We start from the raw sequence: 16,941 nt of genomic DNA on the forward strand, positions 1-16,941 counted from the left end.
TCCAGTTCACATGTCATTAACCAAGCCATGCACCTTTGGGCATGGCTGCCCGAAGCAAACACCTTTCCTTAATTTGCACAAAGGTGCCACAGAGACCTGGCACCTTGGTAATAAACAAGGGATTCCACAATTTGGCTTCCTGTTTCCTCTGTGACTTAATCTCTTTACCCACTGGCCTCCTAGGTGTTCCTCTGATATGCCATTCTCCCTCCTTAGGCCTTCCCATTTGCTATCCCCTTTACTTAATAGGTCTTCTCCCAGCTATCCACCTCGCTCATTTCCTTATCTCTCTCAGTTCTTGACATAATGTCACTTTATCAGTAACGATTTCTCTGATCATCATATTTAATGTTGCAATCTTCCTCACCCTTTCTTGCTCTTAATACTTCTCCATAACATTTATCTCCTAACCCATGATATAATTTTACTTATTGGGTTCAATATCTGTTCCACTAAAATAGAAGCTCCATGAGGGTAGAGAGTTATGTCTATTTCATCCACTGCTACATTTTCCACTGGCTCAAATGATGCCCATTATGTAGCAGACATTCAATAAATATTCATTGAAAGAATAAAGGAATAAACACATAAATAAATATACATTAGATGACAATAACTATGGAAAGCCCTGTAGCCATAATTCTGAAGGTAAAAGAATAAAATTGTTCTAGAAAATTGGGAAGGAAAAGAAACAAACATTTATTTATTTAGGACCTCCAACATATCACTCATCATTCTAGATGTTAATCCCCAAAATTATCACCTCCATTTTTAGGTAAGCAAACTCAGAAATGTTAAGCTTTTCCCCAAGGTCACTTAGCTGTTGAATTAAAGAGCACATGTATTTTTCCAAGTCCTGTCTGTACTGCTTCTTCATCCTTTTATTTAACATGATTTCTTGAATCATTACTATTTACCAAGCACTGTTGTAGGCACCTAAGATATATCAGTGAAAACACAAAACAAAACAAAAAATGCTGCTTCAAGGAGTTTATATTCCAGTAGACAGACAAAAGCAATTAACATAATAAAGAAGTTATAGTATATAAATATTAGAGTATATAAATTGTATAGGATATAAAAGAGTGGTAAGTGTTACAGAAAAAAGAAAAAGTACAGGTAAAAAACACTGGCAATGCTAGAAAGGATGAAAGGATGATTTGGTTTAAATAAGGTAGACCAGGTCTCACTGTATAGGTCACAATTAAGCAAAGACTTGGAGGTGAAGTATATCCATGAAAATATTTGCAGGAAAAACATTTCAAAGAGCAAGAAGCAGTACAACAGTCCTAAGGCAGAAGTAACTGGCATATCTGAAAGTAACAAAAAGGCTAGTGTGGTTGTCATGAGGAGAACAAGGGAGAAAAGAGTAGAAGCTGAGGTTAGAGGTTAGAGAAGCAAAAGGGGAGGGATGCAAAGTGTAGGGTATGGAACATGTAGGAACCTGTAGGCCGTTAGAAGAAGTAGGTTTTTACTTCGTGTGAAATGGGGAGTCATTGCAAGGCTTTGAGCAGAGAAACAACACAATCTGATTTCACTTTTGAAACACAGGTCAGGGGTGCAGGTCAGGGGTGGCTTGGTTAAGCGTCTGCCTTCGGCTCAGGTCATGATCCCAGGATCCTAGGACTGAACCCTGCATCAGGTTCCTTGCTCAGCAGGTCTCCCTCTCCCTCTGCTCCTTCCCACTGTCTATTTTCTCACTTTCTCAAATAAATAAATAAAATCTTAAAAAAGAAAGAAAGAAAGAAAGAAACACAGGTCAAGGAATAAATCACACACAATGCTGGAAAACATTCTGATGGCAAGTACTTTGTGTTAAAATTCTCTCATAATCTGTCTTGGAATCTAATATATCTCTACACAAACATTAAATAGTACTCATTATAGAAAGAGCACACAACAGAAAGCCTCGTGAAACACTAAAGATCTATCACCAAAAGGTAACCAAAGAGAGACGGATATTAGGGACTCCCAGCACTGATTTCTCATGGCCTTTACTCACCAACTATTATGCACAGATATAAGCAGCTAAAATAATGATCTCAAAAAGTCTTTCCACATTCCCCTTGTCTCCATCCTCCATCAGTCATTACCTCTATTTTCTCCTTCCATTCAAAGTCAAACTTCTTGAAAAAGATACTACCTTCCTTTCCCTTTCTCCTTTCACATTTTGACCAACTCTAATCTTTCACCACTACTTCCCTGCAATTACTCTCTTTAGAGTTACTAATAACCACCTTATTAAAAAATCCAGTAGATTAGGCTTCACCTAACTCAACCTCTTAGCAGCATTCAACAGTTCTTTTTGGGAGTAATCCTATTTCTGGTGCCTGCTTTTCCTTCTACCTCTTTTGCTGTGCTTTCTTTCCTCAAAGTTCCTTAGGTTACCAGATCCTTTCCTGTCTCTACACCCGGAGTTGGCAAACTATGGCTCACAGCTATATCTTGGCCTGCTGCCTTTTTTGGAATAAAGCTTATCAGAATTCAGACATAATTTAGAAATATCTTGATAATGGCTGCTTTCATGCTACAGTGGACAGAGTTGAACAGATGTGACAAACTGTATGATTCACAAAGCCTAAATATTTACTCTCTGGCCCTTTACAGCAAGTTTGCGGACCCCAGCTCTAAACCTTCTCCCCTAAGTAATCTTACCCATTTTAAATACATGCTAGCAATTCCAAAATCTATTATCTCCACCCTCATGTCTCCCCTCTTCTATTCAACTATATAATTAATGTATCTATTTCAATGTCCCATAGGAAAATCAATACAAACATGCCAAAAACTGAACTTTTTAATTAGTCTTCCTCTCTAGTCTTCTAATCTCCTATCAACTTAACTATTCAAACCAAAAATTTAAGTCATCCTTGCTCCCTCCATCCTCTTCTTCCTCACATCCAACCCATTAACAAGTTCTGTTCACTCTAGCTTCAGAACAGACCTTTAATCTGCAGCTTCTCTCCATCATCACCGTTACCATCCCAAGCAAATCTACCTGATTACCACACCAGTCTAGTTCACTTCCCAGCTACCATGCCTTTTCTCTTTAAATACAATTAAATCATGTTGTATCTTAATTTTCACAGCAACCTTACACAGTAGTTATTATTATTCCCATTTACAAATGGGAAATTTAAAGCTTAAAAAATTCATGGCTTGGGGCACTTGGATGGCTCAGTTGGTTAAGTATCTGCCTTCAGCTCAGGGTCCTGGGATGGAGCCCTGCCTCAGGCTCCTGCTCAGCAGGGAGTCTGCTTCTCTCTCTCAGCCCAGCCCTAACACTGCACACATAAAAAAAAATTGTGTGACTTGCTTTAGTAGAACACAAAACTAATACATAGTAAAGACTCCAAATCATTGAACATAAATTTATAGTCTTCCTTTTTCACACCCGAAGCCTTGTGTCAGAACACACTAAATCCTTTCCTATGTGACTTCTTATACTTCAAGGCACAAAATAATTTCAATAGTTAATTGAATAGTTAATAGTTATTTTATATCATGCTATTATTTGTTACTTTATCTACTATAATTATATAATATATGTTATATTTAAATGTTTATATATTTATATGATATATATTTTTACTTTGTTATATGTTATCTGTATATTTATATGTTGTTATATATTACTAATTGAATAATTAATAGTTAATCTAATATCCTATAGCAGTTCTGTTACCACTTACCCTAGTGAACCATTTCCTACAATTCTCTGCCATGAATTTACTCTTTCTGATTGAATTCTCTATTTCTTTATCATATCTACCACTTACTTCTTGTCTATCCATCAAGACATGGGCAGCACATATACTTGAGTCAGAAACCAGGTTTCCCTAAGCCAAAAATGTTTATTACACACTGTGTTTTGCTGTTCTTAGCAAAGTGTGTGTGTGATTATGTGTGTTTAATATGTAATATGTAATATTATTGCTAATGTTTATATATCAGAAGATACTGCAGCCAAAAAAAATATGGATTCGTGACTGGATGAGGAGATCTGGTCATCTGGTCATCAACTGGAATTGAACACCCACTACGTTCACAGCATGGGCTAATTCCCATATATTTACATCTGTTTCATACCAGGCTAAATTTACTCATATGCATTTTCCACGGACTCTTACACACTTAAATTTTTTACCTTTCGTCTATTTTATGAACGTCAAAGGACAAGGAGGTTGTATTTTGAAGATTCTCCTTGTTGTACTGTCTTTACTGCTCTTCCTTTATAAAAATGAATGAATATAAATTATGTAGAGTAATGCATGTGTGACTATCTTTCTCAATGAAGCTATGCAATTGTGCACTAAATATTTAATGCTCAAAAGTAACAGCAATTAGATATCCTCAAATAGTAAGTTACAAAAACTTGCATTTTACCATCTTTAGTCTTTCTCTTTTGTTAAACAATCAACTCTGGACTTCAACTACTTTTTACTCTAGAAAGAACATGAACGACACAGTGTTTTCAAAATCCTCCTTTCTCCTTGAATTCTAGTTTGCTTTACGGGGAAACACAGCTTACCACTACAAGTCCTATTGTCAGCATTGAGAGAGTAGTGGGCAGGGCATCCACAAACAAAACCTCCAACTGGCACAGCTAAGCAGAGGTGGGAGCAGTGCCCATTGCTGGAAGCACACTCGTTCCACCCTGCCTGCCGAGAGGAGTGAAAGACGAGGATGTCCATCACATAATCCAAATGGCCCTGAATGATGGTGCGGTTTTGGCCACTGGTTTTGTTGGCACGTTCAATGCTGCGTCGGCTCCAGTCCGTCCAGTAGATGTAATCTTGGTACTGAGTTAAGCCAAAAGGATGAGGCAAGTCATCTGCTATAACTTCACGGTTAAGTCCTATTTTCAGAAAGGCAGCAGACAGGAGAGAAGCAGAGGTATGAAATGTGAGAGTGTAAGTCTTATTGGTCAAAAAAAAAGGGACTGTAACATATAAAATATAACATCTGTAAGCAATTTATTTTTTTTTTAATATTTTTTTAAAAGATGTTATTTATTTATTTGACAGAGATCACAAGTAGGCAGAGAGGCAGGCAGAGAGAGAGGAAGGGAAGCAGGCTCCCTGCTGTGAGCAGAGAGCCCAATGCGGGGCTTGATCCCAGAACCCTGAGATCACGACCTGAGCCAAAGGCAGAGGCTTTAACCCACTGAGCCACCCAGGCACCCTGACATTTGTAAGCAATTTAAAATAGGATTTTATTTATCTCAATTTATTTAAAAGCAATTTTAAAACCAGACTGGTCCACTGAAATCAATCCATCTGCAGTCTGACCCCATGCCTCAAACTTATATTCTTGCTATAAATCAATGAGTTTGTTTAAACTCCTACAAATGGTCTGTTTTGACTGCAGTCTTATTTTCTCTCCATAGTGGTCTATAAGTTGAACTTTTCTTCTTCCTTCAATAAAAAGATGGAAATGAATATACTGTATTTTACTAGTATAAAAAGTCACTTCAGGAATATCTAAGGAGTTATATATTCCATTACAAGCCCAACAATAATGAAATTTCCACAAAATAAAGAGATGTGAACCCAAGTACCTGGCCCACTATTAATAATAATAAACAGGATACAATGCCAGAGAGAGGAAGAATCTAGACATTCATATGAAGTTCTATTAATAGTACCTAACCAATGGTAAAAAGCAGCCACAGATTTCTGCATAGGAAGAATAACATACGATCTGTCTGAATAAAAAGAAGTAAAGCTTACCGAGCATATTTGAAGATTCTATTAAGTTGGTGTCCAAGTCTGTCCAATAAAGCCTCCTTTTAGCATAATCAATAGTTAGGCCATTTGCCCGGCCCACATTTGGAACTAATGTAGTACGTTCACTTCCATCCATGGCAGCTCGGTCTATCTTAGGTTTTCCACCCCATTCAGTCCAATACATAAATCTAAATCCAAAACAATAGATATTTAACAGTTCACTTTTGGTTATTTGGGAGAAAGGGCCATATTTGCACACAGTAACTAAATAAGGAAAATACGCATTCAATCAAAGAATTTGATAAAACAAAATCATGGTTACAATTTTTTCAATTATTTTGGCAACCTCAACTAAATATTTTTTCTCATATCCTAAAAAGGAAGTGAGTCAGCTTTCTTTTAGTCTTTCCAATGAATTTGTTCCATCCAAAACCCAGAAACTGAAAATAAACCAATGATTTCCTTACTGCAGCTTTTGCATTTATAAAACTAATATTCAAGAAGATACCAATAAATTAAAGCTCTGGTCTCAGAATCTGATTCACTTCTAAATAAAATATTTTTATCTCTTTTTATATATTTCTGAACAGAAGTAATTTGAGTTTTAAATTTTTAGACTTGTTTTTCGACTTACATAATCAACTCTCCCCAAAAACAAGTTGTAGTAGTACACCGGAGGTAAAAATTAATAGTCTTTAAATGAAATTAAAAAGCAAAGTTTGAAATATATTTGGTCACGCAGTACAAAGGAACATACTATAGATGTAAGAGCAATGAGTGACCTTCTATTGCGTCAGGTGGGCAGTGACACTACTACTATAATCCCTGTGAAATTTTAGAACATTCTCTTGCTTTTATTTTATTTTGTCAAGTTTTTCACATTGACCTTACAATAGCCCCCACAGTATAGACTTTTTACAGATGTAAAGAGGCTAAAGCAATAAAAGAAATGTGAATGATCTAATTTCTTCAACTCAGTCACGTGGCAGAGCGAGAACTAGAATCTAATGCTTAGCTAAATGCTTTTTCAAGTAAACTGGTAAGGTGCTAGTTCTGAGACATTCTGAACACTGGGACTAGGAAAGCACATGCCAACTCTCAGCAAATACCTGAAGACACACATTCACTTCTCAGCCTGTCAGCTGATGGCTGACTTGATAGCAACGCATGAACATGCCTTTCTGAAAATTAAAGTTAGTCCTGGGCTTTGTTTGTATTTGCACTTGTCAGCTGACAGGCACATGCACACAAGAAGGAAGGAGGAACAACTGAGAGAGAAATGTCATGGTTGCCAGCAGCCACGTAAACTAGAAGTCCTTAGTCCCAGCTATTAAATCTATCTGTCTGGTAACTAATGCTTAGAGTAAAGATCCCCATAATCCAATCACAACATGTCAGCACACACAACTACTTTGCTATGGCCTTCTAACCAGATGGTAATGAGCTAATAACACGATTGATGTTATTTCAAGGAAACTACGCTTGTATGTTCACATTGTTAACTTCTGCTTTTAAAAGTGGAATTACTGGGATGCCTGGGTGGCCCAGTCAGTAAAATGTCTACCTCAAGCTCAGGTCATGATCCCAGGGTCCTGGGATCGAGCCCTACATCAGACTCCTTGCTCAGCAGGGAGTCTGCTGCTCTCCCTGCCTGCCGCTCCCCCTGCTTGTGTGCGTTCACGTGCACATGCTCTCTCGGACAAATAAATAAAATCTTTAAAATAAATAAAATACATAAATGTGGAATTATTCTTCAAATTCCAGATTTCTTAGCTGTTGGCTTTTTTAAACTTGCTAAATCACTTAAGAGGATCACCTATCCTTGAAAAATATATCATATTGTAAATAAAAAACTTACCATTAATTGAAAAGTTTACTATTTAATATCAAAGTTCTCTAAGCTTATAACAATGATCAAACTAATTGACCATTTTGAATTAATGACTATTCTAAAATGGAGCTTTTTAAAATGCAACTATTTCTTAGTATATGGCCTTATTTCAGTGGGTTTTGGAATCTGGTTTAACTTGAGAGAGGGGGTAAGCGAATGCAAAGTTGATACCTTCAAAAAGGTTGTTTATTAGCATGTAAGTATGATTGGTAATATTTAAATACTAATCCATTTCACTACTCTTTCTCTACCTAATGTTAATAATGACAAGTGCAAAATCTAGTGAGTAATTTATTCTAAATCAGTGAAATCTCAACTAATGGATCTTAAAGATTTTATTTATTTGAGAGAGAGAGAGAAAGCGAGTGCAAGTACAAGCAGTGGGAAAGGGAGAGAGTGAATCTCAAGCAGACTCCATTCTGAACGCAGAGCCAAAACCAGGGCTCTGTGTTCAATCTAAAGACCCTGAGATTACAACCTGAGCCAAAATCAAGAGCTGGATGTTACCTGACTCAGCCACCCAGGCACCCCTTAACTAAAGGGTTTTAAAATAAAGCCAGCCTGTGGTTTAGTTATTAGATTCCTAATCAGCATTACTTAAGACATCAAAAATACAATCCATAGTTGAGCTATGTGCAACATAGTTGCAAAGAATGCATACATAAAATCTGTTTACCCTTCAGCAGGGTCCAATGCAAGAGCTCTGGGGCTATCTAAGTCTTTCCACACCAAAACCTGTCGGTGCTGCCCGTCCAACTTTGACACTTCAATTCGATTTGTTCCTGTGTCTGCCCAGTACAAGTTCTTCCCAAGCCAGTCTACTGCCATGCCTTCTGGATAATCTAAGCCGAATTCTACCACGTGTTCCAGTGCACTGCCATTCATAAAGGCTCTGCTGATGGTCTGCAAAAATAAGATTAACAACAAAGTCACATGGCTTAAGTACAAAACACCATCCAGAAAGAATGTTTGTTTTGGTTTTTGTTGGGTGGGAGGATCCAGAAGAGCCAGAGGCATAGTTTCTTAATATAATTCACATATTTTACAAGAACAGAAAAAACCTGATGTCAACCTCTAACAAATGCAACTGTGACCTCAAGTTTTACTATCAAGCCAGGGAGAAAATTTTATAATTCTTAAGGACCAAAAATTTATTCTAGTAAGACAGCAGAATGACTTTGCTTTTAAAATCTATTAGTAATCAAGTAAAAAGATAAGACCAGAATGTTGTAGACTCATAACTGGTAGTCAGCCTCCTGAGGGTTCTTGAGAGTATGTCATGTCATTGTGTCCATCTGAAAAAATCTCAGCAATCTTATATAAGATGTATTAACCATTATCACATTATTATCACATTATTACCACTGTAATTCTGAATCCCCCCCAAACTCAAAAGCATAATTCAAGTTATTAATAATAGCTGCTACTTCTCGACAAGCACTACCTTAAGTACTTTGTATACATATTTTTCTCATTTAACCCTCAAAATGGCCCTGCGAGATAGGCATTATCTCTATTTTCAAGATGAGGAAACGTAGAAGGCCATACAATACAAGCCAAATGTATTTATTTACTTCATTCATTCACTCAATTAATAGATTTTACTGAATTCCATTAGATTTCAACTCTGGCTCCAATACCCCATGATTTTTGCATATTAGACAAATTTTATATAAGTTATCTGAAATAAGCCCAGGACTATCTAGAAGAAGCAAAAGCTATTCTCCAGATTTTCTGGTCAGGAGCTCTTCCTTCTTACTGACTAAGTATGCTTTTCAATACTTATTTTAGGAAAAAGAAAATAAAGGTATATATATATATATATATTAACTCATAATTGGAGTTTTCTACCTGAGACAGACTACCAAATTTTATTTAAAATAAATTAAGAGTCAAGCTTCTATCAGCCATTTATATAACTGCTTACTCTTTATCTGTAGAAAATGTCACTCATTATCCTCAAATGGAACAAAACAGAGGAAGTCAAGCAAAGCATCTTATATTTAAAAAAAAAAAAAAAGACAATTAAAACTGAATGGACCTTGGCCTTGACTTCTTTTAAAAAGTTAAGGGCTTTGGTTGCATTCTGCCTACTAAGCAATGAGAGAGAGGGATCATAGCACGAAGACTCAGACATTTTAAAGCTCTTCCTCCTTGTCTTCAGTTTTAACATTCCAATTCTTTTGACTAACCTTGAGTGATATATCTGTCCAGTAAATGCGGTTGTCTGTTACATCAAAATCCAAAGCAGAAGCTTCTTTGACACCAGTAAGAGGAATAGCCACATTATTATTGTTAGTTTCCAAAGAAATTCGCCTGATATCTGCCCTCCGTGAAAACAAAAGGAAAGCCTCTGGGACAATGCAGGTCTTCATGTCACTGATGAGTTCAAAGCCAATGGGGCAGGCACAGCGGAGGCCCTGAGGCCTATAGAGGCAAAGATGGCTACATCCCCCATTTTCCTCAGCGCAGGGGTTGGAACCTAAAAGATGTATTAATTATAAAGGGGCACAGAAGGACAAATACATTGACACAATCAACATATTTTCATTTGAAAATGACTGGGCATGTGGATCACAAAGACATGATTTATATCTGCTCCCAAATATACTTTCAATTCTAATCTCATAAATAAACACTATGAAGATTAACAGGGAATAAAAGGCTAGTGCAGTTGCACAGGCTTGTAGTCCCACCTACTAAGGAGGCTGAGGCAGGAGGAACACTTGACCCCAGGAGTTGGGCTGTAGTGCATGCACTATGCTAGTCTGCTGTCCACATTAAGTTAGCATCAATATGGTGACCTCCTAGGAGCAGGGTCCCACCACACAGCTTAAGGACTGGTGCACTGGCCCAAGTCAGAAATGGGCTTATGTACTATATTTTGAGTACTAAGTCTACATTTAAAAGGCCTATTCCTGCTTAAAAAAGAACAGATGATTTCTATATTCCAAAAAACATCAACAATTTACAGTGCTGCTTAACTCTGTATTTTTCTCATTCCTGGTTTTCATTTCTGAGAGAATTTTGGAATTACTTACCAATGATTCGATGAACATTTGTGGCCTTTAGGCCCATGAGGTCAGGAAGCTGGTCGATGATGATTTCCCTCTCTGCACTTCGTTTGTGTACTCTTTCAATGCTACGCCTCTGCCAGTCAGTCCAGTAAACATAGTCACCCAACAAGGTAAACCCAAATATGTGAGGAATTTTGTCTTCTACTAGTACTCTTCTCCCAGTGCCATCAGTATTCATAACCTTCAAATTTAAGTTTAAAGATAAGAACTAAAGATGTGTACTTATTCTTAAAATGTATACAAAAATAACAAATCCAACTGCTTGCTGTATCAACACTGAAAAGTGTCATCTTGGTCATTCCTATTACAATGCCTTCTTTCACAAAAGGACAACATGCTAATTTAATAAGAATGATTTCAAATACTCAGTGTAAGCTCATATTTTATCTCTATTTCTCCAATCTCTTATTACCCTTCCTTCTACAAATTCTGACAATATTAGCTTAGTATGTATCTCTTCCATTAAGTAACTATGTAAAAATTAAAAATAAAATACAATTACCTTAAATTTGCTTGTACATTTGTTTTTATAATGTACCTTTGTATACATTACTTTATTACATATTTTGTTCTATAACATCTTATTTTTCCTGAGAGTTTTATCTTTTTACTCTGCAGGAAACTCAAATTCATATAAGATCACACAGCTTGGAAACATAGTATATTTTTTAGGACTCCTTCCGCTTACTATACTGCTGTTTTTGATCACTGTTTTTTGTTTAAAGTTTTTTTGAAAGTCCACAGATAAAAGGGCTCTCAATACATCTCTCAGTCTCCTCAGATTATAACTGTAATGCACCCGGAATTTATAAATCTCTGGAACTAAGTTTCAAGTAACTAGCATGTACCTACTCTTTCCAACTACCCTAGGTAGCAATATTATTAAATTCATTCTGACACTCTCATTATAAAGGTCAACAATTTCCCTAAAAGTGGCAAAGGCATCTTTTCTGTCCCTGACATTCTAGCTCCATGTACTAATCTTTGGTTCTAAAAGATGGAGCAAGTCTTCTAAAGCATCAACTAGCTAGTCCCCAGCTGAGACCACTTCTACCATTAAAGTGGCCTGTGTGCCAGGCAAACTAGCTTTTAGAAATGTTATTCTGGTACTAAAAACAAGTACATGCAAGAAATTTCTGCATCCCCCTCCTAAAAATAGTATCCCAATCTTTTACGTAAGTATGAATTTTTTTTTCCATAAAATCAGTAGGAAATAATCCCTGTAAGTCAATACCGTGACTGCCTAAATGGAATGACAACCAGAGGTTATCTTTATCTCTCCTCTTTAAAATTTTAAAATTCTTGCTGACCTTCCAAGAAGAGCCCAACCTTGGAAACAAAGTACTTAAAAACTGAGTGAGCAAAATTGTGCTATATCCTTATATTTTCACTTGTATGTATAAATAAATATTTCAGTTATACCTGATAGAAGAGATTATATTAAATGAATGTTTATCTGTTCATATCAAATACAAGAGGACTTCTATTAAGCCAGCTGTATAAATCTGTATTTAAACAGAATGTTTTCTATAAGAAAAAATATAGTTTAAAAGAATTAATAAACACTAATCCAATTCCTACATTAAATACTGTTTAAAATTAATAATTTCTCCTTGAGACATGAGTCTAGATTTTTTACATTCATATTTTCTTGCAACAGATCATTCGTGGACATACTTTATGTCTATGTTATATCTTAAAATTACTTTGGTATTTAAAAGCAGAAAAGACTAAGCAAAGAAAAAGGGTCAATAATGTGTTTACATATCTAACTAAAATATAACTTCTAAAATAGCAGGAAACTAATTCATCCACTTATGTGTCCACCACTTCTATTATTAGTCTGGCAAAGAACTCATAAATATTTGTTAAATAATTTTTTAAAAGGAGATAACTTCCTAAGACACTCAGGAAACCTTCCTGAAAATGAAAATTTATGTAAATTCTTATCCTTAGATCCTACAGCTTAGCCATTTGAATGAATGAAAGGTATTCTTGCCCAAATTGTAAATCCATGTAAAAATTTTAAATCCATACTACTCTTTATTTTTGGAGAATGAATACATTCCTGATCCCTCCTAAAAGCAGAGCTCCAAGAAAGAATTTCTGGCCACACCGTATTACTGTCTGGAAACTATGATCAGAGTGAAAATCTTTCCTTTATTAGACATACAATAGAAATGCCTTTATTTAGGGAAATTTTTTTTAAAAACTCTATTTTTATCTGCATCCTAATACAGAGATTATTTCTTGACCTCCAGCATCTTCCTCTAAGCCCCTTATAAGAACTTCCTCTCAGTACTATTTCCTTCCTTCCCAGATTCCCTCTCCACAGGATCCTTTTTTTCTGCCTTTATCACAACACAATTTCCACCAACTTAGAAAGACACGATTTAAAAGTTGAATGATTGTGTTTTTACTGCCATATTCTTTGAATGTGATCTGTAACAGCTGCCTCCACCTCTTACCACTCATTCCCTTAACTCTACAACTGACTTCGAATCTATGACTCAGGTGAAATAAATCTACTAGAAATGGGAAATGACTCCTTCCTTGCTTTTCTCAGTTCTTGTGCTCTTTTACTTTTTTTTTTAACATTTGATACGCTTAACCCCCACTGAAACTATACATCAGATTTTCAAGGCACCATGTGATCTTATCTCTTTTCCTATAGCCATCATGGCTTTTTATCTCTTCGTTTTACTAGTTCCCCTTCCTTTTTCAAACCTGGTTGGATACTTTCCAAGGCTTCCTGAATTCTTCTTTGCAAATCATCTTTCAAAGCCTATCAAATCTTATAGCTTCTACTATTATCTTATGTTAAAAAAAAAATAAGAAATATGTAAAGTTCTAATCTAAGTTTCAGTTATCTTCAACTGCATCTCCTGGAAGATGTACATCTACCTCATCTAAAATGTCATATACTTAACAGGGAACTTCTGTTCTCTGTTAAACAGAGTTCATCATCCCATCACAGAGTGTCTAACACATAGTACTAAATATCATGCACTGTAACACTCTAAATACTAATTTCTTATAAGCTTATGATATATTAAAACATGTCTGACTTGATTTTATTCCTAGTTTCAGTATTATCTTTAACAATTATTCTGCATTATCTTACATTTAACAAATTAATACTAATTTTGCTGTACTATGCCCAAATACTGGCCTTTCTTTTAAAATTTACTTGCGGATCTAAAGGCTACACTAAATGCCTAATACTGAACCTCTTTTAAAGACAGAATTTAAACTTTTCCTCCAGAAACATTATAGGGTCAACCAACTCTTTCTCCTTTCAGTTGTTTTAGCCTGCCATGTTTCTATTTGTTCATTTTGATAAACGAACAACTTAAAAGATGGCAGCTTTAGTATGATCCGGATAATGGGCAAAGAATGAAACCAAAACTCACAGTAAGAAAAATAACAAAAGCACAATTCCCAAAGATCCTTTTAGCTTACACAATTAAGCATCTTCTATTTAGCAGTTACTCTCTATGCTCCCACTCTCTACAAATCTCCAATCATTAGCAAACATTAGTTTGCTAGTTTTGGCACAACTAGATAGACTGAGATTTCAAATATAAGCTCTATCATTCACTAGGTACCGCTAGGCAATTCCTCACAAGTAAAACAGGAAAAGAACTTAAATCACTGAATTATTTAAGATTAAAGAGAATAGTATTAAATATATAGCATAGTACTGGATATGTAGATGCTCAGCAAATGTTAGTTCTTGCCCTTTAAGATTATTTTAATAAAATGCTTTAGTCCCTTGAGGTAAATATAGCTATGTTGGTTTTTTTTTTTAAAGATTTTATTTATTTGACAGAGATCACAAGTAGGCAGAGAGGCAGGCAGAGAGAGAGAAAGAGAGAGAAGGAAGCAGGCTCTCCACCGAGCAGACAGCCCAATGTGGGACTCGATCCCAGGACCCTGAGATCATGACCTGAGCCGAAGGCAGAGGCTTAACCACTGAGACACCCAGGCGCCCCAAATATAGCTATGTTTAAATAGCTGTAATGGATTTATTAAAATACAGTACTTCAAAATAAAAGCTGATACAGTAATATAAAAGAATATGTGGAAATAAAAGACCAAAACAACCACACACCGTTAAACTGAAGAATAAAAACAATATAGACCCTTTCTATGTCCTGGAAACCAGTGGAGAACTGTAGGCATGCAGCCTTATTCCCATTTCCAGCCCCCAAATGGATTGTTCGCTTATCTACTTAGACATATGTTGACTAAAACAGTAAGCCAAAATGAACAAACAATTTGGTAATTAGAATACATATACTTTTGCTGCTCTACCAGATCCTCACTCCACTCCCCCAGCCCCAAATCAAACACTGACAAACATATCTAATGAATGCGAATCACCATGAAAGATATCATGCTGAATGCTCAAAAGTTAATTAAAAGGGCCTCTTCTAGCAAAGGTATTACAATTTAGTTGAGGTGATAAGCTATATTTACATTAAAATCATACACATATACACCTCTCTGGCCTGTAGCTTATCAGGAAAAAGTATACAAAATAGTAGGAGCTTGAATCCATCTTGAAGAATTAGAAGAATTTTGACAAAGAGAAAGAGAAAAGGATTTTCCAGAACATAAAAGAAATAACACATGTTAAGACACAGTCAAAGATGCCTTGTGTGACTGACTTTGAAAGAAATGCACTGAGGCAGAAAAAACATTAAAGGGACTCAAAGGAGACAACATTAGGCAGATACCATCCTACGGCAGGTATGAAATTCCAGGATCAGAACTAGAGAAAACATGATACTTCTGAGAGCACATAAAGGAGGGTGATATGACAAAATTCTATTTCAGGAAGACCTCATTTACCTCTGTCACTGTGTTCTGATTGTGCTAAAAATAAACATTTTCAGTACATAATTATGGTTAATAAAATATTTTCATTTACTGTGGGGTGGTAATGGAGGTCCAAAATCTCTTATCCGAAAGTCTTAAGGCTAGCCATATTTCTGAATTCGGATTTTTTGTGGTATTTACAAAGGTGAACACAATGCACATAGCACATCACCTCTGCCTGGGTCCAGGGTAGCACTTAGTTGCCAAATGTGAATATTTTGTGCAGCAAAACATATACATATTCCCGCAAAATTGGATAAATGAAGACTCCAGATAGCCTTACGTTGCTTCAGGTCAGGTTTTCCACCAAATAAATTAGCAGAAATAACTTAGTTTTGAGAGCTAGAAATGCTTTGGTCTAGGCCCTTGTCAGAACTGGTGTACGGATCAGGGCTAATGCTGCTCTAAGTGCAAGCCAGGGTCTCAGGAAGAAGAAAAATGAGCAAAGGACATATTAAAAAGTTTTTAGAAACATCTGTTGAGCAATAAATGGTAATAAAGGTCTTACAAAGATCTTCAGATTAGCACAGTGGCCAGGAACTCAAATATAGTTCCCTAAAAGCCACTACTAAGGATTTTGTAGCTTTACCTGCTACAGCACTAGTCCCTTTCACTTTTTCATTCTTTCACTTTAAAAGCAAAAACCAGAAGTTTTCCCCCCAACATAGAAAGGGGTATGGTGGGAGGGAATAAATAAAGTGCACATTAAAGCTGTATCTATCACATCTACTTCCAATTAAACAATGTAATTAAGATGAGCTAAAGATTTTTTAATGTAATTTTATAAGCAGCACACTGTTTGCCTTAATTTCCTATCTTCCTGTTGTCTGCCGTAGCTTTTACAGCAGGGTCAAGTCTAGAACAGTGCTGCCCAAGAGAAATATTTAAGCCGCAAATGTGAGTAACGTGTCTAATTTTAAATTTTGTAGTAGCCAGATTTTAAAAAGTAAAAAGGAACAGCTAAAATTAATTTTTTACTGTACATACTGTTTTTTATCTAATCCAACATATCCAAAATATTTTTATTTCAACATGTATCAATACTTAAAAATATATTGAGACTCTTATGTTTCTTTCATACAAGACCTTCTTCATATATGTATTTTGCACTTCAAGCCCCTCTAGTTAGAGTAGCCACTTTCTGAGTACTCCACAGATGTATGTGGCCACTGGCTACCAAAAGGGACTGTGCAGTATTAGAATTTCATGGTGGTGACTACACAGTGTACAACAAAATTAATGTACTCCTTTTTTAGATATCCATAAGAGATCTCAAGAGGACATCTCTGTCCTCTCTCACACCTGCCTGTGACAAGGCTTCCATATACCCTTCAGGCTCAGTAAAGCCACAAACAATTAA

The 16,941-nt window shown here is 36.0% G+C and overlaps 1 protein-coding gene across 2 annotated transcripts in view; it reads right to left on the minus strand.

Moving 5' to 3' along the window:
- Positions 1–16,941, minus strand: part of LRP6 (LDL receptor related protein 6) — a 167,728-nt gene that overhangs the window by 46,333 nt on the left and 104,454 nt on the right. For both annotated transcript variants that reach the window (XM_059402617.1, XM_059402616.1), the window contains exons 8-12: positions 10,662–10,878; positions 9,813–10,102; positions 8,297–8,523; positions 5,733–5,917; positions 4,532–4,858 (exon numbers count right to left, since the gene is read on the minus strand). In XM_059402617.1, coding sequence (XP_059258600.1) covers positions 4,532–4,858; positions 5,733–5,917; positions 8,297–8,523; positions 9,813–10,102; positions 10,662–10,878 — 1,246 coding nt within the window. The remainder of the gene's footprint in view (positions 1–4,531; positions 4,859–5,732; positions 5,918–8,296; positions 8,524–9,812; positions 10,103–10,661; positions 10,879–16,941) is intronic.

This window comes from Mustela nigripes, chromosome 6, assembly GCF_022355385.1.
Source record: "Mustela nigripes isolate SB6536 chromosome 6, MUSNIG.SB6536, whole genome shotgun sequence".
Classification (NCBI taxonomy): domain Eukaryota; kingdom Metazoa; phylum Chordata; class Mammalia; order Carnivora; family Mustelidae; genus Mustela; species Mustela nigripes.